This window comes from Martes martes (assembly GCF_963455335.1).
Source record: "Martes martes genome assembly, chromosome: 7".
NCBI lineage: Eukaryota > Metazoa > Chordata > Mammalia > Carnivora > Mustelidae > Martes > Martes martes.
The window spans coordinates 130,372,256-130,397,334 of record NC_137894.1 but is presented as its reverse complement, the minus strand read 5'-3'; the positions used below and the strand labels follow the sequence as shown (position 1 = coordinate 130,397,334).

The following is a 25,079-nucleotide window of genomic DNA, read 5'->3' as shown; positions in this document are numbered from 1 at the left end:
CTCCACGCACCCAGAATCCTACTGTTCACTCCACTCTCCTAATCTTGGCTTCCGTCCTCAAGGTCACCTCATAGTCTAAAACCACTGTTGGCATCATGTCTGTGTTCTAGACAGGAAGATAAGGAAAGGTAGAAAGAGCAAAAGGCTCTGCAAAACGTCTTATGATTTCTGTTCTCACAGGGGCGCCTGGGCGGCTCAGTGGGTTAAGCTTCTGCCTTCAGCTCGGGTCATGACCTCAGGGTCCTGGGATCAAGCCCTGCATCGGGATTTCTGCTCAGCGGGGAGCCTGCTTCCCCGTCTCTCTCTGCCTGCCTCTCTGCCTGCTTGTGATCTCTGTCTCTCTGTCAAATAAATAAATAAAATCTTAAAAAAAAAAAGATTTCTATTCACACATCTCATTGGCTGGAACTTTATCGAAGGGCCCCTCCTAGCTGCAAAGGAGGCTGGACAATGTAGTCTTTTATCTACAGACATCACCACTCTGAACACACTTAGAGTGCTGATACTAAGGGAAAAAGAGAGAATGAAAACTGAGTGGGTAACCATTAGTCTCATCCATTTATGAAGAGATCTCTCTCCAAAGCCCTTCTCTTTGGAACTCCATACGAATCTCAACTCAAATTTGGCCCAAATAAGATTATTAAGGGAAACTACTCCCCAGTTGGCACTGGGGAGTAGAGTTGGGTGCTATATTCACATCTTATAATAGCTCGGAATCTGGGTTATAAACAACTGTTTTATTTGACTCAAAGGGGAATTTACTGCCTCTCTCTCCTTCTCTCCGCCACGTGGTGTGAGTAGTTGATGGTTTCACGCCATGGCTTCTCACAAGACTCGCAGGCTCAAGTGGTTCCTGGCTAAGAAACAAAAGCAGAATTGTCCCATTTCGCAGTGGATTCAGATGAAAACTGGTAATAAAATCAGGTACAACTCCAAAAGGAGACATTAGAGAGAACCAAGCTGGGTATACAAAGAATCACATGTGAGATGGTACACGTATTTAAGCTGTAGGGAGGTCACCTGTTCCTCCATATCACTCTGTAAACATCACTACTACCTGAACAGTCGGACATGTTTTATTGAGAACATGATTTCTTTTCTGTTTCTGTGCTTCTGCACTAGTAGTTTGGTTCAGTAATAAATATATACCATATATTTTTAAAATATTTTATTTATTTATTTTGACAGAGAGAGAGAAAGAGCACAAGCAGGTAGAATGGCAGAGAGAAAGGGACAAGCGGGCTCTCTGCTGAGCAGGGAAGCTGACCTGGGACTTGGTCCCAGGACCCTGAGATCACGAACTGAGCCAAACCAAGAGTCAGCCTCTCAACCGACTGAGCCACCCAGGTGCCCCTGTACCATGCATTTTTTTAAAAGATTATATTTTTAAGTAATCTGCATATCCAGTGTGGGATTCGAACTTACAGCTTTGAGATCAAGAGTCACATGCTCTACTGATTGAAACAGACAGGCAGCCCAAATATGTAAGATTTTGGGGGGAAAAAAAGAAAAAGAAAAGAAAAGAAGGACTTTACTAGAAAGATACTGGGTAGTGCAGACATTCTCCAGGTTTGGAGGCTGGAGTCAATGCCTAGAAGCTCATCACAGTACTGGTCTAGGGAAGAAGCCACAGCAGCTACTGTCACCTTCACTGGGCCCTAGGGGCTGGAACTCCCATTGATGCCACCACTGACCCTGGGCAAGGAATTCTGCTGCCAACCTGGTACCCTGCAGCTTGATCTTACAGCAGCCACTGCTGCCGCTGCAGGAGACTCTCCTGGGTTCTCTTGCTCCTTTATGTCCCTGGCTCCCAATATAAATTAGGCACGGCTGCTTCTGACTGGTGGAGCTCAGGTCATGTGACCCTGTTCCAGCTGCAAGGAATGCTGGGAAAGCAAACGTCTGGCATTTCCAGTGTCATTGCAGAATCCAGGGCTTTGTCTTCCACCAGGACTCCTAAATTGGGGAACTCTCCCAAACAGGAATCAGGTTCAGATGTTGGACAGCTCACAAAATAATGAAGGTCTGTTATAGGACTTTAGATGTTTCATGGACTCTTCACAACAATTCATTTTATTTTTTGTAAAGATTTTATTTATTTCAGAGAGGGAGAGAGCTCATGCGGGAGGAGGGGCGGACGGGGAGGGAGAGAGACAAACAGACTCCGCACTGAGTGTGGACCCCGATGCAGGGCCCAATCTCAGGACCCCAGGATCAGGACCCCCAGATCAGGACCTGAGCTAAAAGCAAGAGTTGGTCACCCAACCAACTGAGCCACCCGGGAGCCCCAACAAGTCATTGTACACACAACAAAATTGAAGCTCAGAGAAGAAGGAACCTGCCCAAAGTCATGCAACATTAGTGATGGTCAAGGTGCCTGTGTGAGGGGGCCAAGAAGTGAGGAATCTGGACATTTCTTCCTGGGATCAGCCCCTGGCGATGTCTCTGTTCCCTCGCCGCTTGCCCTCCCTTAACTGGATGCGGCATTGCTGTGGTTCCCTCTTCCACCTGCCGCCTAGTCTCCGGTCCAGCTGCCCACCTTCTCATAGGTCCATGGCCCCCGTCTCCTCTTCCAGACCCACCTGCCTTTCCACCCGTTTACAACAGCTTGACATTAATGGCTACGGCAGCTGCTCCATGGATCACTGGGACCTGCTTGGATCAGAAACTTGCCCCCGGAAGCCCTTCAGCCAGGTTTGCTACAAATCCCTACTGGAGGGCCCCGGCGCCTGCTGTGTGCACTGTTGGGACTCTATGAGGAGAACGCAGAACCGGCTGTCGGAGAGCCTCTGCTGCTTTTCAATTTATTTCATATTGTCCCAAATCTATCCTCTACTCTCTATTTCGATGGTCACCTCTGACCCCTAAACCAACCAGCGCTGTCTCTGGCCTGGACCACAGAGCTGCCTCCTGACAGTCTCCTTGTTTCATGACTCCTTCCCTTCATGCTGAGGATAATATCCTCAGTTCTTCTGGCCCTCGAGGCTCTACAGAGCCTGACCCCTACCGACCTGCTGAGCTCCTTCCAAAGGCTCAACTGACCTTCAGCCCCTCCAGCCTCCCTGGCGTCCTTGTTGTGCCTCCGAAACACCTACCTGGTTCCTCCCCAGGATGGGAACACCAGCTGTCCCCCTAACCTTGCCACCTGCCCCGGCACCCCCACATGGCTGGCTTCTCTCCACTCAAGTCTCTTCCCAGACTCTGACTCCCCAGTATCCTTCCTGTTCATCCAGAAAAGAGCCTCCTTCCATAATTTGTCTGTAACCCCTCACCCTGCTTTATTTTCTCTTTAGTACTTTTGCCTTCTTAAATTATCTCGCTGGCGTATTTATTTGTCTGTTTGTTAACTGTCTCCCACAGCCCAAATCTGAGTTCACGAGAAGAGGGGCTTCGCTGTCTCGGACCCCACAGTATTCCCACCTACAGCATCTGCAGAGTAAATACACAGTAACTACTTTCTGAAGATACCTGGTTAAGTTCTCGTGCCACAGTCCTGTGGGATAAGACAGAACATGCTCAGGGCATCAGGGGTGCGGTCATTCCTACCACCTGAGAACGAAGGGAAACTGAGACACAGCCAAGGGACATGCGGCAGGCTGATCACGGAGCAGGTCCTCTACGGCTTGCTTTTCTCCATTGTTCCACCACCCATAGGTGAACACTGGGGAAGACACAGGGCGGCATGAGTGGAATGTTTTCCTTTTCCCTTGGGGGCTAAGGAAGGAAGGGTTCGTGCTAAGGGAGGGAGGGCACAGGGGTTTCGGGCAGCTAAAGCCGGGTGGGTGGTGTTCTGCTGGGATAAGATCCTTGGGGAGCTCCAGGGGGCACCTGGGAGGGGACAGACAGAGCCAGGGCTTTCTATAAGGCTGGCTTGAAAACATTGCCAAAAGTGGGTTCCTTCCTTCCCACTCCCTGAGGCCCTCTAAGAAAAGTCCAAAGAGGATTGATTGTTCCTTGGAGAACTAGGAGAAGGAAACGGGCCTAGGTGTGTGAGGGGTGTGGTGCTCTTAACAGCCCTGGGCTCTGGGGATTCACCAGCATTCCCCTTCGTGGCCCTCCTCAATCCCTCCTGGTGCCCCTTCCTTTCCTTGCCCCCATTCTCGGTGGGGCAGGTTGGTAGCCGAAGCTCAAACTCAGGCATCCTCTGACTCCCTATATCCAAGGTCCCTTCCTCAGCTCGAGGCTCTGATTCTATCTTCAAGAAAACAAGAGAGGCACCTGGCTGACTCAGTTGGTGGAGCACGCAACTCTTGATCTCAGGGTCATGAGTTCGAGTCCCACGTTAGGCCCAAAGCTTACTTAAAGTAAGAAAGAGAGAAAGAAAACGAGAAAGCAGTGGGTCTAGACTCCTCTTGGCCCTTGGTGGCTGCATGCTCCTGGGCAGGTCGCCTAGCCTCCCTGGGGTTGCTTCCTCACGTGGAAAGCACGATCTTTCAGGATCATTGGGACATGCATTGAGACGATGTCAAAAAGCCCAGAACTTAGTACATGTTCATTTGTATGTAAGTTAAATGTGAACCAGAACCTCTCGTTTTTCTCCTGGTGGCGGTCCCTTGACTAAACGAAGAAAGTGGAATGCTTGGCCCAATGTCTGATGACGGGAGCGTGATAGAGGAGGGCCTCTAGGGCTCTCTGAGAAGACCCTCAGGAGAACCGACCAGTACAACAAAGGAGAAGGCTTACTCTCAAGGAGGGAAGCCCCCAACACACAAGCGCATTTAAAAAAGTGAAACACGTTCATGGGTGACAGATTCATAATGGGATTATTGATTCAAACACACATCCTTTCTCTCCCTTGCATTTCCCACCCCCTCCAAAAATTGTCGCTGACGGCTGGGTAGTGACTCAGGGAGGAAGGTAGTGGGGAGAATGACTTGGCTGCAGCTGGTGCTGAAAATGGCCAGCACCAGACAGAGGAGGGAGGCGAGGCAGCCTCCTCCCTCGCCCCAGATCCCCCTCCTTGAGCCTCAGTGTCTTATTTGTCGCGAGAAGCACAGAATACCTGACCTGCCGGAGAAATGGAGTGGATTCAGTGTGGTGAGGAGTCCGGCCCCCATTAGCAATAACAGTACGAGCCATGACGTGTGGAGGGTCCGGGGTCAGGTACGTGTCCAGTGCTCTAAAAAAATATCACCTCCTGCGTGCCTGGGTGGCTCATTTGGTTAAGCGACTGCCTTCGGCTCAGGTCATGATCCTGGAGTCCCGGGATCAAGTCCCGCATCGGGCTCCCTGCTCGGCAGGGAGTCTGCTTCTCCCGCTGACCTCTCTCCTCTCATGCTCTCTCTCTCTCTCTCAAATAAATAAACAAAATCTTTAAAAAAAAAAAAAATCACCTCCTTCAGTCACTGGCCCAAATCCCACGACAGCTGGGACTAGATCCGTCCTGTTCCCTACATATTGCCAGTCCCAAGTACCACATCCTCCTGCATGAGGATAATAATAACCAACACTGACAAGAAACCTTATTTTGTTCCTAAAATATCATATAATAAACTATGTCAATATTTGAAAGTTATGGGAAAAAAAGAACCCTATTTTGTACACTCACAGTAGAGCTTTGTGCACATTTCTAATCTTCCTGACAACCCTAAGGGGTAGGTACTACCGTTACCCCCGTTTTATGGATGAGGAAACTGAGGCACAGAAGGCAGAGAGAAGTTGGGTAACTTCCAGGGTCATTAAATAGGTGATAGAGAAGGAGTCTGAATGTGGCAGTCTGGCTCTAGAGTCCATGTCCTTGACTGCAGTGCTAACCCAGGGGGTCAGGGGGTGTCCCCAAATCCAGTATCAGGCTGTTTTATAGGTAAAGCCATCAAAGCTAAGAGAGAATTTAATGGTTGACTCAAAGCCCCAAAGCTGTTAGGTAGCAGACCCAGGATTTGGATCCAGTGTGACCCTAGCTACGTGTCTCCAAAAGGGTACATTTCACTCCCCCCCATCTATAACCCAAATTCTTAGACAGCCCCCACCCCTGCCAGGAGTCTGTCAGGAGTTCAGGCCTGAGGGTTGATGCTGGACCCCCCCACAACCTGCAGTCTCTGGAAAGGTGTCTCTCAGAGGGCATGGGGTTGCCCCCATCCCCAACCTCCTTGGTCAAGGTCGTAACTATCTCCCTGGGGCAGGGAACGGGCAGCTTCAGATATTGGGTTTGGTCAAGAGATTTTTCATCCTCCTGGCAAGAGACGAGCTTCCGTCACTCACACACTTGTTTTGCTTCACTCACATCCTTGCCCATTGGCTGGCATCTGGCTCATTGCGGATGTCCTGTGATAAGTAAGCGACAGGACAGATGCCATAAACATAGCATCCCCATTCATCCTTCCAGGGTAGGCTGGCTTGGAAAGGAGGCCAAGAGAGGGAAGAAGTCAAAACGCAACAGCTTTTGACACCAGACTTGAGGCTGAGTCTGGCCTCTGCCACTTACTAGCTAGGTCACTTGGGACAGGTTACCTAACCTCTCTGGGCACTTAAGTTTCCATATTCATAAAATGGGGATAGAAATTCTTACCTGAAGGGCACCTCGGTGGCTCAGTCAGTTGAGTGTCTGCCTTCGGCTCTGGTCATGATGCAGGGGTCCTGGGATCCAGCCCCGCGTGGGGCTCCCTGCTCAGTGGGGAGCCTGTTTCTCCCTCTCTCTCTCCCTCCACCTCTGCCCCCAACTCGTGCTTTCTCTCTTGCTCTGTTCTCTCTCTCTCAAATAAATAAATAAAATCTTTAAAAAAAAGAAAAGAAAAGAAATTCTTACTTGAGTCAAAGCCATTGGTTTGCACAACTCTAGGGGGTGCCCCTTACATTGTTGTCTATGTGAGTGGTGCCACATGGAACCCAGCCCCATAGACTACAAGGTGAGGGACGCCTCAAGATTGCTTATCCTCAGGGCGCCTGGGTGGCTCAGTGGGTTAAGCCTCTGCTTTCAGCTCAGGTCATGATCCCAGAGTCCTGGGATCAAGCCCCGCAACGTGCTCTCTGCTCAGCGGGGAGCCTGCTTCCTCCTCTCTCTCTGCCTGCCTCTCTGCCTACTTGTGATCTCTGTCTGTCAGATAAGTAAATAAAAAATATTAAAAAAAAAAGATGGCATATCCTCGAGTGGGCACCTTGCAAGTAAGAGTGGCTATGCCATATATGTCAACTATACTTAAAAAAGAAAAAAAAAAAAAGAGAGAAGGAAAAGGAAAAGAAAAAGAAAAAACCAAGACTAGCTATGTCAACTTTCAGATGCGAAACAAAGATACCAACAGGGTTCTTGTGAGGGCAGAGGTCATGCCACATAAAGGGGCTGAGCCACATAAGTGCATAGTACAAATGGCATTAATACCAGACAAGGAGGCAGCCCTCGGGGTGTACAGTGCACCTGTCCCAGATATCTTCTGCACAGAGAAGCCCCCCAGCCCAGTTCCAGCTCTTGTGTGGACCCGGCTGGAGTGAGTGGAGACCTATTTCATACCAGCCCTGATAGCAAGGCCTCAGTTTCCAGCCCCCCTGGGCTTCCCTCTCCTCTGTCAGTTTGGCCTCATGGCAACCGCAAAGGGTACCAGACACCTTGGCGGCAGGCTGGGTGAGGAGCTTTCCATTCATTTGGGGGTTTGCAGCTGACTAGCCAAGAAATCCTCAATGGAATCTCTCCCCTAGTCTGGTTTTCCAGTCTTGGCCTAAAGCAACCAAACCGGTCTTTACCTTGTCTCATAGGGTGACTTTAATTCAAGAAATATTTAAAGCAATCAAATTAATCAACCTTATTTGTGAAACAAGGAAATAAGAGGTACTCCTCTTAAGAAAGCTAGCAAGAAAGATTGATTTAAAACCTAGTGTGTATTAGAGACAGGAGAGAGGGGAATGCCAAGGTAAGTTAGACAGTCCCTAGCCCCAAGAATGTCACAGAAGAATTAGCTGAGCTGGTGGAATGCGGGTACACAGAGGTCCACGGCAGGTGTGTGTGTGTGTGTGTGTGTGCAGAATCACCTTCACCTGACACATTTGGGCCCTAGGGGATCCTGCTCCTGGCAGAGCCCTCAAGCAGGACCCCAGTGACTCCATTGCCCACTTTGGGAATTCAGGCTGTTCTCCAGGTAGGGCCCTGCCTCCCATCACTTCTCAGCTGGCCCTGTTGGCCGCAATTCTGCAACTTCCAGCACAGGAGTTAGTCAAGGGATATTTCTCAACTGGGGACAGAAGGTCATCTTTTAATTGCCTCTAACACCCTCTCTCCAGCCTGCTCCCCCACATGGACAATCTTCTCCGCTCTGTCTGCTCAGTGAACTTGGAGGTATTGCAGACCCCTTGCCTCATCTATCTGATTTACAGCAGGACCCCTAGCTCCCAGCTCAGAGCTGGTAAGGGGCTCAACACGCATTAGCTGAATGAATGGGTGGCAGAGCACATGAAGTCCTTGCACGGAAGCTGGGCACACTCATGCTCACTCTTGGAAGATCTTCAGATGCCCATGGTTTTTCACCAAAAGAAATCACCACTGTTCTAGCCCGCTAGGAACCCCTACTCCTGACTCCTTTATCTTTCACTTATTCATTGGGTCAATCTTTACTGAGTAGTTGTTCTGAACTAGGCACTTTATCCTGTGCTGCAAGGCAAGTGTGGAGCTCTTCCCACCCATTCCTCTCCCTCTTCACACGGTAACCCCTTTTTCCTCCCCTTGCCACCACACAGCCTGTCCAGGGCACTTGCTCCCTTGCTTGTCTGCCTTTTACACAAGAATCCCATACTTGGTCTTCTTTGACCTTGTCAGTCTGTACTGGACTTAAGGGAGGGAGGACTCCCAGTCTCTAACATTGGCCCTCCCCCCATCCTCCCACCCCATCCCAGGGACATGTCCCAGCCAGGCTCTCCCCAGAATCCCAAGCCACCCAGCCTCCTGGAACAGCCCTAAACCTTGTTGTCTCATTTCAGCCCCTGGGGTCCCTGCCCATGGGCGTCCTGCTGAGTCCACCCGGTGCCTGGCCCCCAGCGCCCTGGCCCCTCGGTGCTGCCTGCGGCGGGAGCTGCCAGCTTTTTGGAATTCCTAATGCTCCTGGCCCCGGTGATTGGCTGCTCAGCTCTGACCCCACTTGGGCTGCCGCCTGGTTGGATAAAAGGGGAATCTCCTTGGGGCTCCAGAGCATTAGACACCGGAGGGGGCACCTGGGACCAACTTCGCGAAGCGGGGAGCCCGGCGGGGGGGTGGGGGGAGCAAAAGACCTGCGGCCTCAGCCCCTCCAAAGAGCCGGGAGATGACGGGGAAAGCGGGGGAAGCGCTGAGCAAGCCCAAATCCGAGACAGTGGCCAAGAGTACCTCGGGGGGCGCCCCGGCCAGGTGCACGGGGTTCGGCATCCAGGAGATCCTGGGTTTGAACAAGGAGCCCCCCAACTCCCACCCGCGGGCTGCCCTCGACGGCCTGGCCCCCGGGCACTTGCTGGCGGCGCGCTCGGTGCTCAGTCCCGCAGGAGTGGGCGGCATGGGGCTACTGGGGCCCGGGGGGCTCCCCGGCTTCTACGCGCAGCCCACCTTCCTGGAAGTGCTGTCCGACCCGCAGAGCGTCCACTTGCAGCCGCTGGGGAGAGCGTCGGGGCCGTTGGACACCAGCCAGACGGCCAGCTCGGGTAGGTGAGGGCGAGGCTGCCCGGCTGCCCGACTGGGGGCGAGAGCCGGAAGCCCCACGCCGTCGGCTTTCGCTTGCACCGCAAGGCCTTCTCCCCGCGCAAAAGTTCGCGCCAAGGCCGAGTGGTCGCAGCTCCGGCCTGCGGCCGGCGCGCCCGGGGCAGGCGCAGGGAGGATGCTCCCGGCTCCCGCCTGGTTTCGGCCCCAGCGTTTCCGGCCTCCGCGCAGTTCTCCGGTCCCCGCGTCGGGCCCCGCTCTGCCGCGGCGCCCGGCGGGGGCCCCACCGGAAACCCAGCTTGGGGTGTCGGAGCCCGTGGGGCTGGCTGGGGGCCCCCAGCTCAGCTGCTCCACTGCACGCCGGCCTCCCGGAGGACCCGCGGTCCGGGGACCGATTCTGTTCCGTGAGCTAGCCGCCCAGGAAGCGGGTGTCCGCTTCGGCCCAGCCCTGGTATCCAAAGTTGCTGTTCCTTCCTCTTTTTCTCCCTTCCACAAAGCCCATGTTGGTCAGCTGGGGTTTATTTTTCACCCCACGAGCTTGGACTACCCTGGCCTCTGCGGCGGCAGGAGCGGCCACCATCCGATTCCACCTAAACGCCACAATCTAGCAGATGCCAGTGCCCGGCGGGGCCCCGGGACGACCCCACCGCGCACTACCCGGACTGCTTTCCCGGCCGCGCGTCCCCACCCGCTCGGCCACCGGCTCGTGCTCGCGCTCGGCAGTTCCCCCGATTTTTCGTTATCTACGTATTCATTTATTTATTTTTATTTGGAGGGACAACGAAAAGTGGCGCGTCGCAGTCTCTCCAGTCTCGAGCGGGGGCGCATTCCGCAGGCACTGAAAAAGGGGCTGTGCCCGGGGACACCCCACGTTTCCCGGCGCCCGGGTCCCTGCGTCCCCGCTCCTCTCCCGGGGCCAACTTTCGGGGCCCGGGGCGCCGGCGCTGCAGGCGCGGGGCAGGGCGCAGCGCCCGGATCCCCGCCCGCCGGCCCTGCGAGCCCCCGAGGCTGCCTCGCTCCACCGCCGCCCCTGCCCCAAACGCGTTGGGGCCTTTGCCTCTCTTACAACGAAATCTGTGCAAAATCTCCGGATTGGGGAGCCGGCGTGGGTAGAGCCGGCCGGGGCTAAGCGATGGAGTCGACCTCTCGGAGGGCTCCCCCGGCGGGCAGAGCAGGTCCCCGCCGCTCCCGCAGTCGGCCCGGGGTGGGGCCCTCGCGGGCTTCGGGCGCCTGACGTCCCCCGGCGCTGCCGAGCGCGCCCCCCATTCTGCCGCATGTGCCTCCGCCCGCTTTTCAGATTCTGAAGATGTTTCCTCCAGCGACCGAAAAATGTCCAAATCGGCTTTAAACCAGACCAAGAAACGGAAGAAGAGGCGACACAGGTAAGGCCCCTGCGGCGCTTTCTGTCACCTCTTCGGCTCACCCACTCCCTTGCCAGATGCTGTTTGGGGGGTGGGTCGCTCCAACCCTCTTCTCACCGACTCCTAAGTTAGAAGTCCAAGGCTGCGCCAGGGCGGGGGACACCAAACGTTGTTTGGGGATATCCGCCCGGGACCCTGGCGTCCAGCCACAACCGGTGAGGATGGTGTGTGGCCGCCGGGGAGGCGGCACCCGCCAGGCTTTTTCCTTCTGCGGGAGAAAGGAAAGGCCAAAGCAAAGCAGAGCCGAACCGGAGCCAGAAAGGGGCAGGCGGCCCCCAGATTCGATCCAGGCATCAGCGCCTTCGGAGAACCGCCGGGCAGAGTGACTCCCACCTCCCGCCCAAGCCGGCCCCTCTGCCCGCTGTCCCCGGGCCCCCATCCCGCTCCGGGCATCCCTATCCGCTCTGCCACACCCCTGGCCTTCTGCTCCCACCGTGTCAAACACCTTGAGCGTGATATATGCGCACGGATGGGAATTTTTCGTTAGGCTTCTGCTCTTTTGTGACCCTGAGAGGGTCTCTTTCCCTCCGCGAGCCTCAGTTTCCTTGTCTGTAAAATGGGGAGGGAAGGTGTGTGGACTGGATGACCCCACCAGCACCTGCTGGAGGCGAGTGGGCTGCATTGGGGTACCCGCTACAGAGAGAATTTTTTTAAATGATTCTTCAAATAGGTATTACTGGTACAACTTTAAAATTCAGTAGGTGCTGAAAGGTATATCCTGAAAAGTAACCCCCCACCCCAGACGCACATTCCCTTCGGCATCCGTGCCACACCTGCTAGTTCCTTGTAGAAATTTCTGAGGGGGGGGGGTTTAAGGAAATAAAGACGTGAGCACCAAAAATCTGCCTGACTTTCTGCCAGTGTTGCTTCCAGACTCCTCCCCTGTGCTCACCTGCCAGATCTGTTTCCCCAAATCTCTCCCTGTGCCCCAGTCCAGGTGGTGTGCCCGCAAGGTTCCTGCTGACCGGAGAGACATTTCTCCCCTGGGGAGCTCTCCCAGCAGCCGCCCACCCCATCCTCTTCTCCCCAATTTGTTCCCAGCCTCTTTGCACCCCTTCTCTGGGCACTTTTCTGCATTCCCCTCTTCCTTAGCTAGCCCTTGGAAACTCCACTATTGGCTCCCACCTTTTGAAATGTCTCTTCCTGTCCTCTAAGCCCCAGTAGGTTTGGGCTGGAACGAGGGTGAACTTCGACTTGGTTTCTCAGTGACCTCGTTTATTCGTTCCCTTCAGACAACATTTTTGTTGTGTTTCACTTTGTTTTATTTTCAACGGAAACATTGATCCTGGGTCATTTTTTTTTTTTACATTCATTCATCCAACAAATATTTATTAGAGCATCTTTTATGCCCCCATCTCACGCTGATCCCAGGGTGGGTAATCCTGTCAGCTTCCCCTGAGCAAGGGCAGGGGTGGGGACCATAGAGGGAGGATAGGTCAGAGCCTCCCGGGCTGAACCACTTCTGTACTGGTGCGGAAATGGGAAGAGGGGTTCACAGAGCAAGGAGAGTCCAGGAGAAAGTATTCCCTGGGTACAAGAACAGTGTTTCTGCTGCTCCAGGACGTCGTCTTCTGTGGGCAGTTGGACTGGCTGACCCATAGCCCCAGATCTCTGCGTAAGACTCCTGACTCCATCCTCCCCAGACGCTCTCCCCACCGAAGAGATGTTTGGGGGTTCCCGGTGAGACAGCGCAACTCCCCACCTGCCCTCGGTTTCAGGCGGTTTCTCGTGTATGCAGAGAGCAGATTATTAGACAGATCAGAATGGCTACTGATGGCCGGTGCAGCTTTTAATTAGTTTTTTAAAAATGTTTTTTTCCTGAGCTGCTCTCATTTGGGGATTTCAGGTAAGAGCCTCTGGAGTCTAGTAATGAGAGATGGGCATCTCTTTTTCTCCCAGAAACACGCTGGGCTTAGTTGGGGTCGGAGAGGGGGAATAGGGATGGGGAGTCTCTGCACCGGGAAAGCTCAGCTTCTCTGCAGACGGGATGCGGTGGGCACCTGAAGAGTCTGGGATTCTGCATTAAGCCAGGAGCAGGGTCTGGATCACATTTGGGGGATGCAGGAGCCTCCCTGGAGAGCACACCAGCATCAACACACAGATTAGCTCTGAGGCAGGAATGAGGGAAAGTTTGGGGGGTTCGAGGTTTTGTTTTGTTTTGTTTTTTTCAATGAGAGCTCTCCCAAGCGGAGGCAGGCACTTGAATGATTCTAAATAACCTCTCGTCCCCTCCCTTCTTTGGCTTTGGCCAAGCCACAACACCTGTGTGCCTCGGTTTCCCTAGTTTTGAGAAGACTTAAAGACTTTGATTGTTTATTCTGACAATCTGTTCCGGGGCCCTTCAGTAAGTGGCAAGAGCAAAATAGAAACCAGCAGATCTTCAAAATTCTGAAGAATTCACTTTCTGTGTACATAAACATTCCATTCCCTGCCTCCCAAGAGAATAGGAGAAACAATTTCGAATCAAACCAGTCATTTTCTATAAAGGGCAGAATCTTTCTTCCTCACACATCCCCCGCACCTTCCCCCAAGACATTAAAGCCAACACCAGCACAAGGACCCAATGGGGCTTCCACTGGGACTTTTTCCTGGTGTTTGGTGGGAGTAAGAATGAGAGCATCAGTGAAAGATTCTAACCCTCTATGCTGGTCCCCAGGGTCAGATCCCAGAGGCTCAGGCAAAGAATGTACCATCTTTACAAGCTGGGTTTGTGGAATCGGGACTACATTGCCCATTGACTTGATAAGGGTACAGGATAAAGGTCACCTAGAAGCTGGTGAAATTAAGGTCTGAATAGAGAAGAATTGGTGCCTGTCAGCGGGTGTGTATGGTTTATGGGGAAAAGGGATCTATGAAGCTCCTGATAATGGAAATAAAATTTTATGTTGGAGAATATTCATTTGGGCGTTGTCCTAGGGCAAAAGGATGTAGCGTTTACCAGATTCTTAAAACAGGTTAGGACTCAAATAGGTCAATGTAGACTGCTCTGTGGGGTGTGGGGGCTGTGTAGGTAGGCTCTCTCATAGTGACCTGGACAGAACCCTCCTGAATGGGACGCCCCACCCCGCCCCCATGACTGGCTGAGCCTGGGTGTTGGAAGGTGCCTCCTTATCTTCTGAGCACCGGAAGTGGAGGGGGGGATCCTCGGGCAACTCTGAGGAGCTAGTAGTTCCGAGTTGTGGCAGAGGAAGGGGAGATGAGGAGGAGAAAATGTTGGGGTGCGTGAGGAGGTGGGAGATTCAGTTCTCAGCTGTTCAAACACTAGGGTTGTGGTTGCATTTGACCTTCCAGTGGGACTTTGAACGTGGGTGTCATTGAAAAGACCAACTACTGCCTGCGAGAGGAAACGGGAAAGCAGGTCCCAGAGGGCCTGAGGCATTTATTTATCTGGTGAGTCCCTCACTCTGTGCTTGGAAGGAAGAAGAAGGGCTTTCTACAGCTTTCTAAAATTTCCGTCTCAACATGCTTTCCCCCAAATCACTTCCAGAAAGATTCCCTAGTATGAAGTGTCACCAAAGGCTGAAAGAATGTCCTCCCAAGAAGGACAGTGTGGATCCTCAGACTTGAATGAAGGAGAACCTAGAGTGTTAAGCTACGAATGTGTATGAACATATGTGAATGTGAGTGTGAGTGTGGTGTGTGTGTGTATGTGTGTGTGTGTGTGTGTGTGAGTTTGTGTCTGATTGTGCTGAGCCAGCCCTGGATTTGGGGGTTTGTCTAGGAGGCTAGAGGAGGGTCATTTTGTCCTCTCTGAAACAGTCTCTTTCAGTTTCTGGGTCCTGAGTGTCTGGTTTTGCTCCCCTCAGGACAATCTTTACTTCCTACCAGCTAGAGGAGCTGGAGAAGGCATTCAATGAGGCCCACTACCCAGATGTCTATGCCCGGGAGATGCTAGCCATGAAAACGGAGCTTCCAGAAGACAGGATACAGGTAACAGAGCCCCAGGTCCTTCTCTCTCCACACTCCCTGAGGTATTGTCAGCCCCAGGCTCCTGGATACCTGTAACCCCATCTCCCACCCCCTGCTTGTCCTTGTGAAGAACAGTTCAGTTAAGCTGACAGGTATTTGCTGAACACCTACCACGTGAGGTGGACACTGTTGTTGAGCGGGGGAGGGGACATGAGACTTGGATGGTGCGGCTGGCCTGCTCTTCCAGACTGAAGGCTTCCCAAGGAGCAGGTCAGGCAGACCGTGAAGGGACCTATGGTGGGACATGGTGTTCAGGGGTGGGGGTCATCATGGGTCCTCAAGGGGGGTGTCTGTGGTGGCAGGTATCTCTTAGGTACAGCTACATGTCTGCTCTAAGGCCAGAGGTGGGTAGAAGGGGAAAGTGGCTTCTAGTCCTGACCCCATTCTGTTTTCCTTCCTTCCACTCCGCCAACTCATGAAGAAAAGATCGCCCCCTCCCTTTCTGTCTACTCCCCACCACCTCCATCCACCTGAAACTCCTTCCTCTCACAATCAGACAGCTGGCCCTGCCCTGAGCTCCTGCTCAGGTCTGGCCTGGGATGTGGCCGGGGACTCTTGCCTGCAAGTGTGGCTCATTAAGCCCTTCTCCTCTCCTACAGAGTTGTTTTTGTTTTTTAAGATTTTATTTTTAAGTAATCTCTACACCCAACATGGGGCTTGAACTTACAACCCCCAGATCGAGAGTCGCATGTCCCTCTGAATCAATCAGGCACCCCTCTCCTAGAGACTTCGGCGCCATAACCGACCACTGGTTCGGACAGGGATGTTCTCAGCTGTGCTGGCCGCAGGGCTCCCTTTCATCAGCAGCAAGACCTTTCCAAGGCCAGAGCCGCCCTCGCTTGGCAAGGGTGGGTCTGCTTAATGGTTTCTCTGAGAGATGAAGTCTGATGATTTTCTAGGCAGGGCCTAGAACAGTGGGTAGGAGGAACATTTCCAGAAGATTTGGGTTTGTCTTAACTAAATCACACCCTTGAGTGAAAGCTGTTTTCATCAGTAGAATGGTCCAGAGTGGTTCATGGCTAAGGCTGGGAAAAATGAGGGGTAGCAGGGATCCTGACTTCCTGAAACCCCTCCCAGTAAAGAAAAGCCCTTGGAGGTAGGATGTGTGTTAGGGGGAGAAGGAACCAGATAAGTTATAGGTTGCTTTGTGTTCTCTCACTGGACAACCAGAGAACTGGAAATGAGACGTGAGCTACTTTTCCAGAAGAGTCTTCCTCTCCTCTGGAAATCTATTAGGAATTTCAGCCAGTGGTTTTAGACATTGACACTAACAATAAGCTCAATTATTCATAAGCAGATTATCTGTTTGGTGCCTTATCCGTGGTGGCCTGGATCCATCAGCCCCCTACCCAACTGGGTTCCAGTGGGGTAAGCCTGGGGTGTTGATTCTGAATCCTGTGTTCATTCTGAATCAAGCCTGTGTGTCTGTGTGTCAGCCAAGGCCAATCCAGTCGATGTGTAATGGTAACCCCTACCTGGCCTGCGTTTGCACGAAGTTGGCTATTACAAGTGTCCAGGGTGGAATGGAGGGCTGAGAAAGTCTCCTGCTGGTAGGTCTCCCACTGGCACTACTGACCAGTGGAAGGAACAGCTGCTGCTTGCGTTGGGCTGTCTGAAAATCTGTTCGGCCCTGGCCGTGGTGGCGGTGGGTGGGGGCGCGTGGAGGATTCTGCAGAAGGCTCTTGCTCAGCTGTTACTGCATTGCCACAGACGCCCCAGTAGGCAGATGCCAGGCTTCTCTGAGTTGTCGGGGGGCAAGGGGCAGGCATCTGTCGGGTGGTGTCTGAAACTACAGGGACCAGCAAGGAGGAGCTAGGGTGTGTAGTCAGTTGATTGCCCTGGGACTGCGAGGACTCTAGATCTAGGAGAACAGAGCCGAGAATCTCTTAGAGTCTTTGAGCACCACAAGGTTCTTTGGCTAAATGCTGCCTTCCAGGAGGTGTATGTGAGCTGTCACATAGCCTGGCCCAGGTGGCCCAGGCAAAGTCTCCACATGTTTCAGCAATGATCACAGCTATCATTTACGGAGCAGTTGCCACGTGCTAGGTGTTCTGAAAACACAACACCCATGGGAGAGGCAAGTAGGTACAGTGGTTAGGGACGCTGTTTCAAAGCCAGACACATCCTGGCTCCACCGTTCCTGGGACTGAGTGACTGGACAAGTGGACTTCACCCTGCAGAGCCCCTGATTCCTCACCTGTAAAATGGGGGTGACGGTGAGCCCCGCCTTGGGTGCAGGTGCCATAAAGCCTCGTGTCATGTATCCTGAGTGATGCCCGGCAGGTGCCCCGTGCTCACTCGACTTCAGTGCTGATCTCAGTTAGTTCTGGAGACGACTGAGGAAGCAGAAGGACAGCCCCTGGCCCAAGGCCACACAGCTAGGTGATGGGGGACACGGGGATCTAACTCAGGTCTGCCTCGAAAGCGCACACATTCACCACCTGCCTCTTGAATCTGAAGCCTGTGTTTTGACTTGAAGCTGGGGGAGCAGAGATGGTTGGAGGTCGGGGGAGGGGGGGAACCTGTATCAAACCTTCATAAAGATACTTCCTGAGTTCCAGGCATTGTTCTAAAGAAAAAAAAAAAACTCAAAAACTCACTCATAAAAAATTATTTTTTGAGTGGGCAAATTCTTGTACCTAAGCTCATGGCCTGGCTCCTCAGACTAGTGTTGTTCAAGTTGCCCTCTTTTAAAGGGATGCTGGCCCAAGGATAGGGAACGAAGTTTGAAGGGATTCTATTCCAGATGTTAGAGGATATGCAGCCTGTCTCAGCCTGGAGTACTTAGTAGCATCACGGGGCAGCTTTTGAAAAACCCTGGGGGTTTTGGGGGCCCTCCTGCCCAGCCATTCTGATCTAATTACTTTGGTGTAGGGTCCTTGACATCTGTGTATCTTTAAAACTCTCCAGTGATTGTGGACAGCACGCATAAAAATCCTGCGTCAGAGACTCTGGAAAGGAGTTTCTGCATTTCATGTGTGTTCCTATGAGTGGAAGGAAGTGGAGTTTGGGGGGGGGGGGGACAGGGCTGGACGAGGGACAAGATGACCTGTCAGGTGTGCAGGGAAGGATGCTGCCTGGGCTGCCAGGAAATGTGGGCAAAGCTGCCCCCTACTGGACGTCAGAGGCTGCAGCAAGGCCCGGCTTCTCTGAGCCTGAAGCCTAGATGGGAAGGGAGACGCTGAAATATGGTGTCAGGAATGCTGAGTGCATGTGGAGTGTTAAGTCATTAAATCACTGCTGCAATGAGCTCAAATTAATCAGCTTCCAGCCGGAGGAGAGGAAGAAAGCTGGGTGAATGTGATGGGACCCGCCACATGGCTGACAGAGCCAGGCCTGATGGTAGGAGGCAAGATCCGAAAGCAGGGCCTGGGGAGGTGAGCAACCAGAATGTACAAAGAGCATTCATCTTATGAGATGTCTTCTTGAGGTCGGCAATCCTGGGACGACCACAGAGGTTCTCCTGGGAGACCTTTGAGAGAAGGAGCCGGGGGTATGGTGTCCTGTGGAGATGCCAGGGTGGGAGCTTACAGGACAGGAGCTGTGTGATGACAAGAGAGGCCATCCATGGGCACAACTGTAGCTGTTCTACCCACACCGTGAGAGAAATTGCTGGTAGGGTTGCCGGCTCTGCTCCCAGTGTGCTCTGTAGCAAGAGAGCACCTGTTTGGCAAGTACCCCTCCCCAGGTCCTGTCTGTCCTTGGAGGCACAATCTCTTGGGACCCTCACTGCCTGTCAGACCCGCTATGGACCGCCAAAGGCATTCTGAGTGCTTCTAGGGCGACACCTCCGAGGGGAAATGCAGGAACCCAGACCCTTTCCAAGCTGGAAGATCTCACCTGGAGTGCCAAACCCGGTGATGCTTGCTGTCCCTTTTGGGCTCCTTCTCAGGCACTTGGAGCCCTAAGGTGTAAGGCAGAGCTCTGGTCCTCCCTGTGGCCTTGACACGGACTCTGCTCAGGAGTTCCAGGCCCCGACTATCACGTGAGAGGGCAGTCTCCTCTAGAAAGTGGGCAGCCAGAAAAGGGAAGGAGCGAGAGACTGAGAGGTCACCAAGACAGTGAGAGTCGGGGCAAGGATCTCCAGCCAAGGCCTTCTAGCTCCCGATCACAGCCAACTTGCAGGGAGACTTGGGCACTGCGTGGGTGTTCTCGTGCATTTGAGCCTCAAGGGCCTGGGATACATTAGAAATGTGCTCATAGCAGCAGGGGTCTCCATTTGGCCCTCGGGATACCTAAAGGGGAAACAGAGGCTAGCTGTATTAAAATCATACAGCTTAAAGGCTAGTAGTTCTGTCCCTCTGCCCATCTCCTGGAGTTATTATTATTTGTCAGTCCAGCCTTGCTAAAGGGCCTGCCGAGGAGGCCAGAGGGACAGGTAATGCTGTTGATTAACCTGCCCTCTGGGCCGACTCCCACTGGTTTTCTTTGCCTCCACTGAAATAATAGTAAGTAGCATTTTTTGAACCTTCTATGTGATAAGTGTGGGTTCTAGGAACCTTCTAGGAAAGTTCTAGGGACTTTCACTTATTGCTTTAATCCTCAAAACAACCCTGGAAAATAGGCATTATTTTATGTTTGGAGAGACAGACTGAGAGAAGGCAAGTAACTTGTCCACGATCACACAACAATTTTTGTCGCAGCTGAGAATCCAGTTCAGGACTGTCTGACTTCAGTGCTTCTTGTAACCATCAAGTTCTGTACACATGGTGGTTGCTTCCAGGAAGAGAAGTGAAAGGCGGATATGAGGAGTGGTTAGGGTTAATGCTAATCCCTTGTCCACTTCCCTCCAAGGCATCAAGCCACAGCTTCCCTGCCAACTGTCCTAAAAAGAAATTGTTTTGGCTGTCCAGGTCTCCTCCATAAATTGGAGCAGCATCTGGTCTTCGCAGAGAGCCAAGCATTCCAAGAGCCCATCACCGAGGGTCCACATGACTCCTGGTTTGAACGACCAGCTGGCACCAGCTCCCCTGGGAATGTCTGCGGGCAAAGTCTGATCTCCAGACCAGTTATTCATGTGCCCAAATTAGGAGACCCAGGAAAACGGTTCTGTTTATAGACCCCAGAGAGCATCCGAATCCCAACTCTGCACCCCGGTTCTTTAGTGTTCCAGTAAGGATGTGGTTTCCATATGAGAGCTCTGCCCTCCCCAACCCCACCTTCCCCCTGCCCCAAGCACCAATGCTCATGGAATCCAGACGAAGCCAGGACAGCGGATCTTCCCAGGCATCCACACTGGGGCGGGTAGGGGATCTCTGCCTTTGTATACTCCGCAATCCATTAATCCAAACCGTGCACAAAACACAGTTCTTTCCTAAGTGAGTCATCAGAACTCCCGAGTGACCAAACCCAGACCTGACTGTATAGTCTTTATCCCTTTTAGTGGGAATATGCACGTTTTGCCGCAAAAATCAAGATGAGTGAGCTTGGCTCTGGTGGGCTGCCGCTGAGTGTCACGTAATGTGGTATGCGCATCACCTCTCCCTTCTAAAATCCCGAATGTTGCGGAGTCTGGGCCCATGGGTTCCAGTTAAGGGGCTGAGGTCTTGCTATTTTACAGTGCACTGTTTTCGAGCAGGAAGGTCATCTCCTGACCAGGAAGCAGATGTCTTACTTAGATTCATAAAGAAAGCCTTCCCAACCCCCTGTGGTCACACTTGGTGCTGGGAATTCCATCCCCAAAGGCTTCACGCTTTTGTATTCTCTGAGAGGTGGATGAAACCAGAAGTCACGTAGTTTTTTGTGGATCAGTCCTTCAGATTTTTCCTCTATGGGAGAAGGCAGCTTGTGACAAGTGGGTATTTATAGAGGGCCATCAAGTGCTACTGGGAAGGAAGATGGGACAGGACAGAGGTCTTAGACAAACCGCAGGCGCTGGGTTTGGAGAGCCTGAGGGACAGGCAGGTGGCGCTGGGGAGGGATCTAAACACAGCCTGGAGCCCGGCCGCGGCGATGGGCGAGTTAGCCCGGGCCCGCATCGCTCATCATCGTCTCTGCTCCCCCAGGCGCAGCCATCTAGTGGCTTTCAAACTGCATAAACCCTTTCCTTGGCAGGGGTCCCCCGCGGCGGTCTGGGTCCGGACCAGGGAAAGGGCCCTGCACAATGGCTTAGCAGCTCTCCAGGTGGGCCTGAGCTGGAACGGCAGGTGCCAGACCCGGTGGTGGCAAAGTTGCAGCTCGCTGCAGGCGGCGCCACTCAGGGTGGACCGAGCGATCGTTTTCTATCGGAGGTGGCGAGGCCCGGGGAGTCTTGGGGCGCGTCTCTCCCGTTTTTGTGGGTTCCTGGTTATTTACAAACGGAGACATTTCAAAACAGGGATTCACACCTTTCGGTCCATTTAAAGGCGTGCGTGGACCGCGCGGTCTTAACGCAGCCCGGCAGAGCCAGTCTGCAGCCGCGGAGCTCTTTGAGGGTCCTCGGGAGGCGAGGCGGGGCTGCCGGGGCGCCCCCTGCTGGAGGCGTCCGGCCGCGCTCAGTTGCACACTCGGGGTTGCCTGGAGCCGCTGGGGCTCTCACTGCGCCACATAGCGGCAGCGGCGGGAACGGCGGGGGCGCGCGGATCCGAACCCCCGCCCGGGCGTCCCCGCAGCAGAGGCAGCAAAGGGTTAAACTGTCAGCGGCGCGATGTTAAACAGGTGTCAAAGGCGCCCCATATATCTGCAGATTGAAATCAAATTCTTTGCCGTATAAAAAGATAAATTACCCAGGCGCTGCCGCGCGTCCCACTCATCACGCCAGCGCCAGACGGCAAGCAATTTTTTTTTTTAATGTGCTAACGACCTAATCAAGCAATCAAGTCGGAGAAGATTGCAGAGTGACCCGGGCAGCCATCTGCCGGCGAGCCCCGCATTCATTTCCCGCGCCCCCGCGCAGGGTGGGGGCCGGAGAGGGAGCTGCCGGGGGAAAGAGGGGAAAAAATCCTAAACAAATTAACACCCAATTTTCCCCGTCTAATTAGTTAAATGAGAAGTGTTTGGGGTCCCCCGGGGAGGGGGAGCGGCTCGCGGCGCGGCTCGCGCTGCCTCCCCAGCATTAATTAGTGCGGGTCAATGCCGCGGCTCCCGAGAGAGCAGCCGCTTTAATTTCCCGTGATATTTCAGTGCCTGAGGCCCATCGATTCAAACAGAAATTAACTTATTTTTCAATCAGCCCAGGGCTGCCCCTGGGGGTGACTCTTCTTTTGCCGCCTCCTGAATAGAGCTGGAGCAATTTTTCATCAAAAGCTGAAACCTCCGCCTCCGGGGGCGGGGGAGGGGCCCGGAGGGAAGGGGGCGGGAGACCCGGCCGAGGCGAGGGAATGGAAATCGCAGAGGAAACTAATAGATTTTCCCCGAACCCGCCTCTGTTCTCCCCCTCATCTCCCTACTTCCCGGGGCGCCTTGGGCGTCTCGCCATTCCGGAGGTCAGGGCCCCGGAGGGGCTGCGAGGGGACGGGAGGGGGCCGCTGGCTGGGCCTGGGATCCTTCCAGAGCCCACCGGTTTCTCGAAGGCCTTTCACCTGCCTGGGGGACAGTGCAGCTGCCCCTGGCGCTGGCTCCTGTCAGCTGCCGGAAGTCTCAGGAAAGCTGCTTTGGGAGACCGAGAAATCTCCCTCCCCCCAAGCATGGCAGGGACCGCTCCAAGCACGGGGCCGGAGCGCTGCCGACACCTCCAGGGTACTGCCGAGCCCTGCACCAGTCAGCTTTGGGGCCAGAGAAACATTTTCCAGGGTGTCCCCCACAGCACCCTCCTAGGTCCCCATACCCCTTTGCACACCAAGAAGAATTTGGTCTTCCTTGCCTGACTGAGGGATGGCTGCCCAACTCTTCCGCATTATCATTCAGGGTTAGGTCCAGAACTGTGGGGAGCTGGTGAATGGAGGGCACTTAGAAAGGAGGGCTTAGAAAGGAGGCTGACTTAGGCCTCCTGGGGGTGTCCCCCAGGGTTCCTGCTGCCTGGATGCCATGCCCTTTGATGCCTGAGTCCACACTCGCCTGGCTTCAAGGCCGGTTCGGCCCCTGGGGTTCTGGTGGAGAGGGAGACCTGAACAAGATGCGTGGGTAGTCCAGCCCCTGGAAGGAATGTGTCCCTCTGCAAGTAAAAAAACGATTCTGTTTGTACACTGGAGGTGTGACCACTTTCAAGAGAGCTTCCCCGGGTGGGGCTTCACGGCGGCAAACTGAGTTCCATGCTGGGAACTGCCCATCTCAAGAGCCTGACCCAGATGCCTCTGTCCCATCATCCTAGAACTGTTTTGACTTAAAAAAGAAAAAGATAAAAAGGACCCATGTCACCCTTCACATTCTTATAGGACTGGGTGACCTCCTTCTAGGCATTCTGAGCTCCCCGGGGGGGAGGGGGGACATAGGGTGGGGAAAGTTAAATGAGGGCACCCTGCTGGAGAAACTAGCAGTCCTGGGGATGCAGCCCTAGCAATCAAAGCGATGGGGACCTGCACAGGGGGCCGCCGGGGTAAGGGCCTGGCCTCAGTGCCCCTCAGAACGCACCCCCAGCCCTGTTCATCCTCACTTGCAGGTCTGGTTCCAGAACCGCAGGGCCAAGTGGAGGAAACGGGAGAAGTGCTGGGGCCGGAGCAGCGTCATGGCAGAGTACGGGCTCTACGGGGCCATGGTGCGGCACTCTATCCCCCTGCCAGAGTCCATCCTCAAGTCCGCCAAGGACGGCATCATGGACTCCTGTGCCCCGTGGCTGCTGGGTAAGAGCCCGCACCCTCCTTGGGGCCCTGCCCCTGTGGTGAGGAGAGCGGGCTCCCTGGGGGAGGAGACAGAGCTCTGGAGCAGGAGACCCGGCCACGACGGGCCACCTAGCGGGACAGACGCACTCCAGAGCAGGCCTCCTGGATCCACTCAGGAGGCTCAGCGGGGCAGGCGGGGCCCGGGGCTTGCTGTCTATCCCCTGGGCCCCTGGGTTCTTTTGTACTGTGAGAAGGGTGTGGCTGTTGGCCCAGGGTCTGTACCCTTCTCTTCACTTGGCCAGAGGTGGGCTTGTGGTGAATGAAACAGCTTCTCTTGGGGGCTGGGGGGACCCCTCGGACCCTCTGGCCACCATCCTGGCTTTGCCCAAAGGACTTCTTCCCTCTGAAATCTCTCCTCGTGCCATCTTCCCCCCACCTGCCCTCGGGGCCTATGCCTGGTAGCGGCACCAGCTTATCTTGGGTTTCTAAGATCTAGAATCCCAGGAGGGAGGGATAGGGGCTACGCTTGGGAAGGGGCAGAGCAGGCGGTGGCCAGGTGCCCAGGGACCTGACTTGAAGAAGGCCTCGGCAGGCCTGGGGCCCAGCTGCTGGTCTGCAGCGCCAGCCCCAGCCCCTGGCCACCCTCCGGCTGCCCCAGCCCCGGCCCCTGGGACTCGCGTGACTGCGGTGTGTGAAGTAAGGCTTTCTGCTCGTCCTTAATTCTGGCCTCTCTCTATCTTTGCCGTTTTCAGTTCAAGATGGCTTTCCCAGGCGCTTTTCTAAACCCGAATACCAACAATTCTTTTTAGGGATGCACAAAAAGTCGCTGGAGGCAGCCGCGGAGTCGGGGAGGAAGCCCGAGGTGGAGCGCCAGGCCCCGCCCAGACTGGACAAGATGGAGGCGGAGGAGCGGGGCCCCGACCCTCCAGCGGCCATGTCCCAGGAGGAACTGAGAGAGAACAGCATTGCCGCGCTCCGAGCCAGAGCTCAGGAGCACAGCACCAAAGTGCTGGGGACTGTGTCTGGGCCCGACAGCCTGGCCCGGAACGCCGTGGAGCCCGAGGAGGAGGAGGCCATGGACGAAGACAGGCCCACGGAGAAGCTGAGTCCGCCACAGCTTGAGGACATGGCTTAGATCAAGGGCTCGCAGATCCCGAGCCCCAGGACTCTGCTCTCCTCGGGGTCTGTGGTGTTGGGAGGTATTCTCTGAGGCAGGGCTCGGGCCTGGCCTCTGCCACCCTCCTCCTGCCCCACAGGGCCCCCATGACCCCTGGGCTGATTTCAGGCACAACTCAGTTCTGGCCAAGGGTTTGGGCCGTGCTGAGACACCCCCTATCTAGTCTTGACCTCTCCGGCATCTTCCTCCTCATCCCAACATCCCTGCCTCAGAAGCCTTCTTGCTGCCCCAAACCATCCCCTCAAGCCACT

The 25,079-nt window shown here is 54.2% G+C and overlaps 2 protein-coding genes across 3 annotated transcripts; both read left to right on the top strand.

Annotated features, from left to right (window-relative positions):
- Positions 1-817: 817 nt before the first annotated feature.
- On the top strand, positions 818-949 carry LOC308346456 (large ribosomal subunit protein eL39-like; the record flags this gene model as incomplete). The annotated part of the gene is made up of 1 exon (XM_080809394.1): positions 818-949. The coding sequence occupies one exon, from the start codon at positions 818-820 to the stop codon at positions 947-949; it is 132 nt and encodes a 43-aa protein (XP_080665520.1).
- An 8,272-nt stretch (positions 950-9,221) lies between these two features.
- On the top strand, positions 9,222-24,786 carry VSX2 (visual system homeobox 2; the record flags this gene model as incomplete). Of its 2 annotated transcripts, none has more annotated exons than XM_080809258.1 (5): positions 9,222-9,591; positions 10,884-10,968; positions 14,814-14,937; positions 23,492-23,672; positions 24,461-24,786. In XM_080809258.1, the coding sequence occupies 5 exons, from the start codon at positions 9,222-9,224 to the stop codon at positions 24,784-24,786; spliced, it is 1,086 nt and encodes a 361-aa protein (XP_080665384.1). The 2 variants fall into 2 exon arrangements, with proteins under 2 accessions (XP_080665384.1, XP_080665383.1); XM_080809257.1 differs by having other exon boundaries at positions 24,404-24,786.
- Between the last annotated feature and the right edge of the window lie 293 nt (positions 24,787-25,079).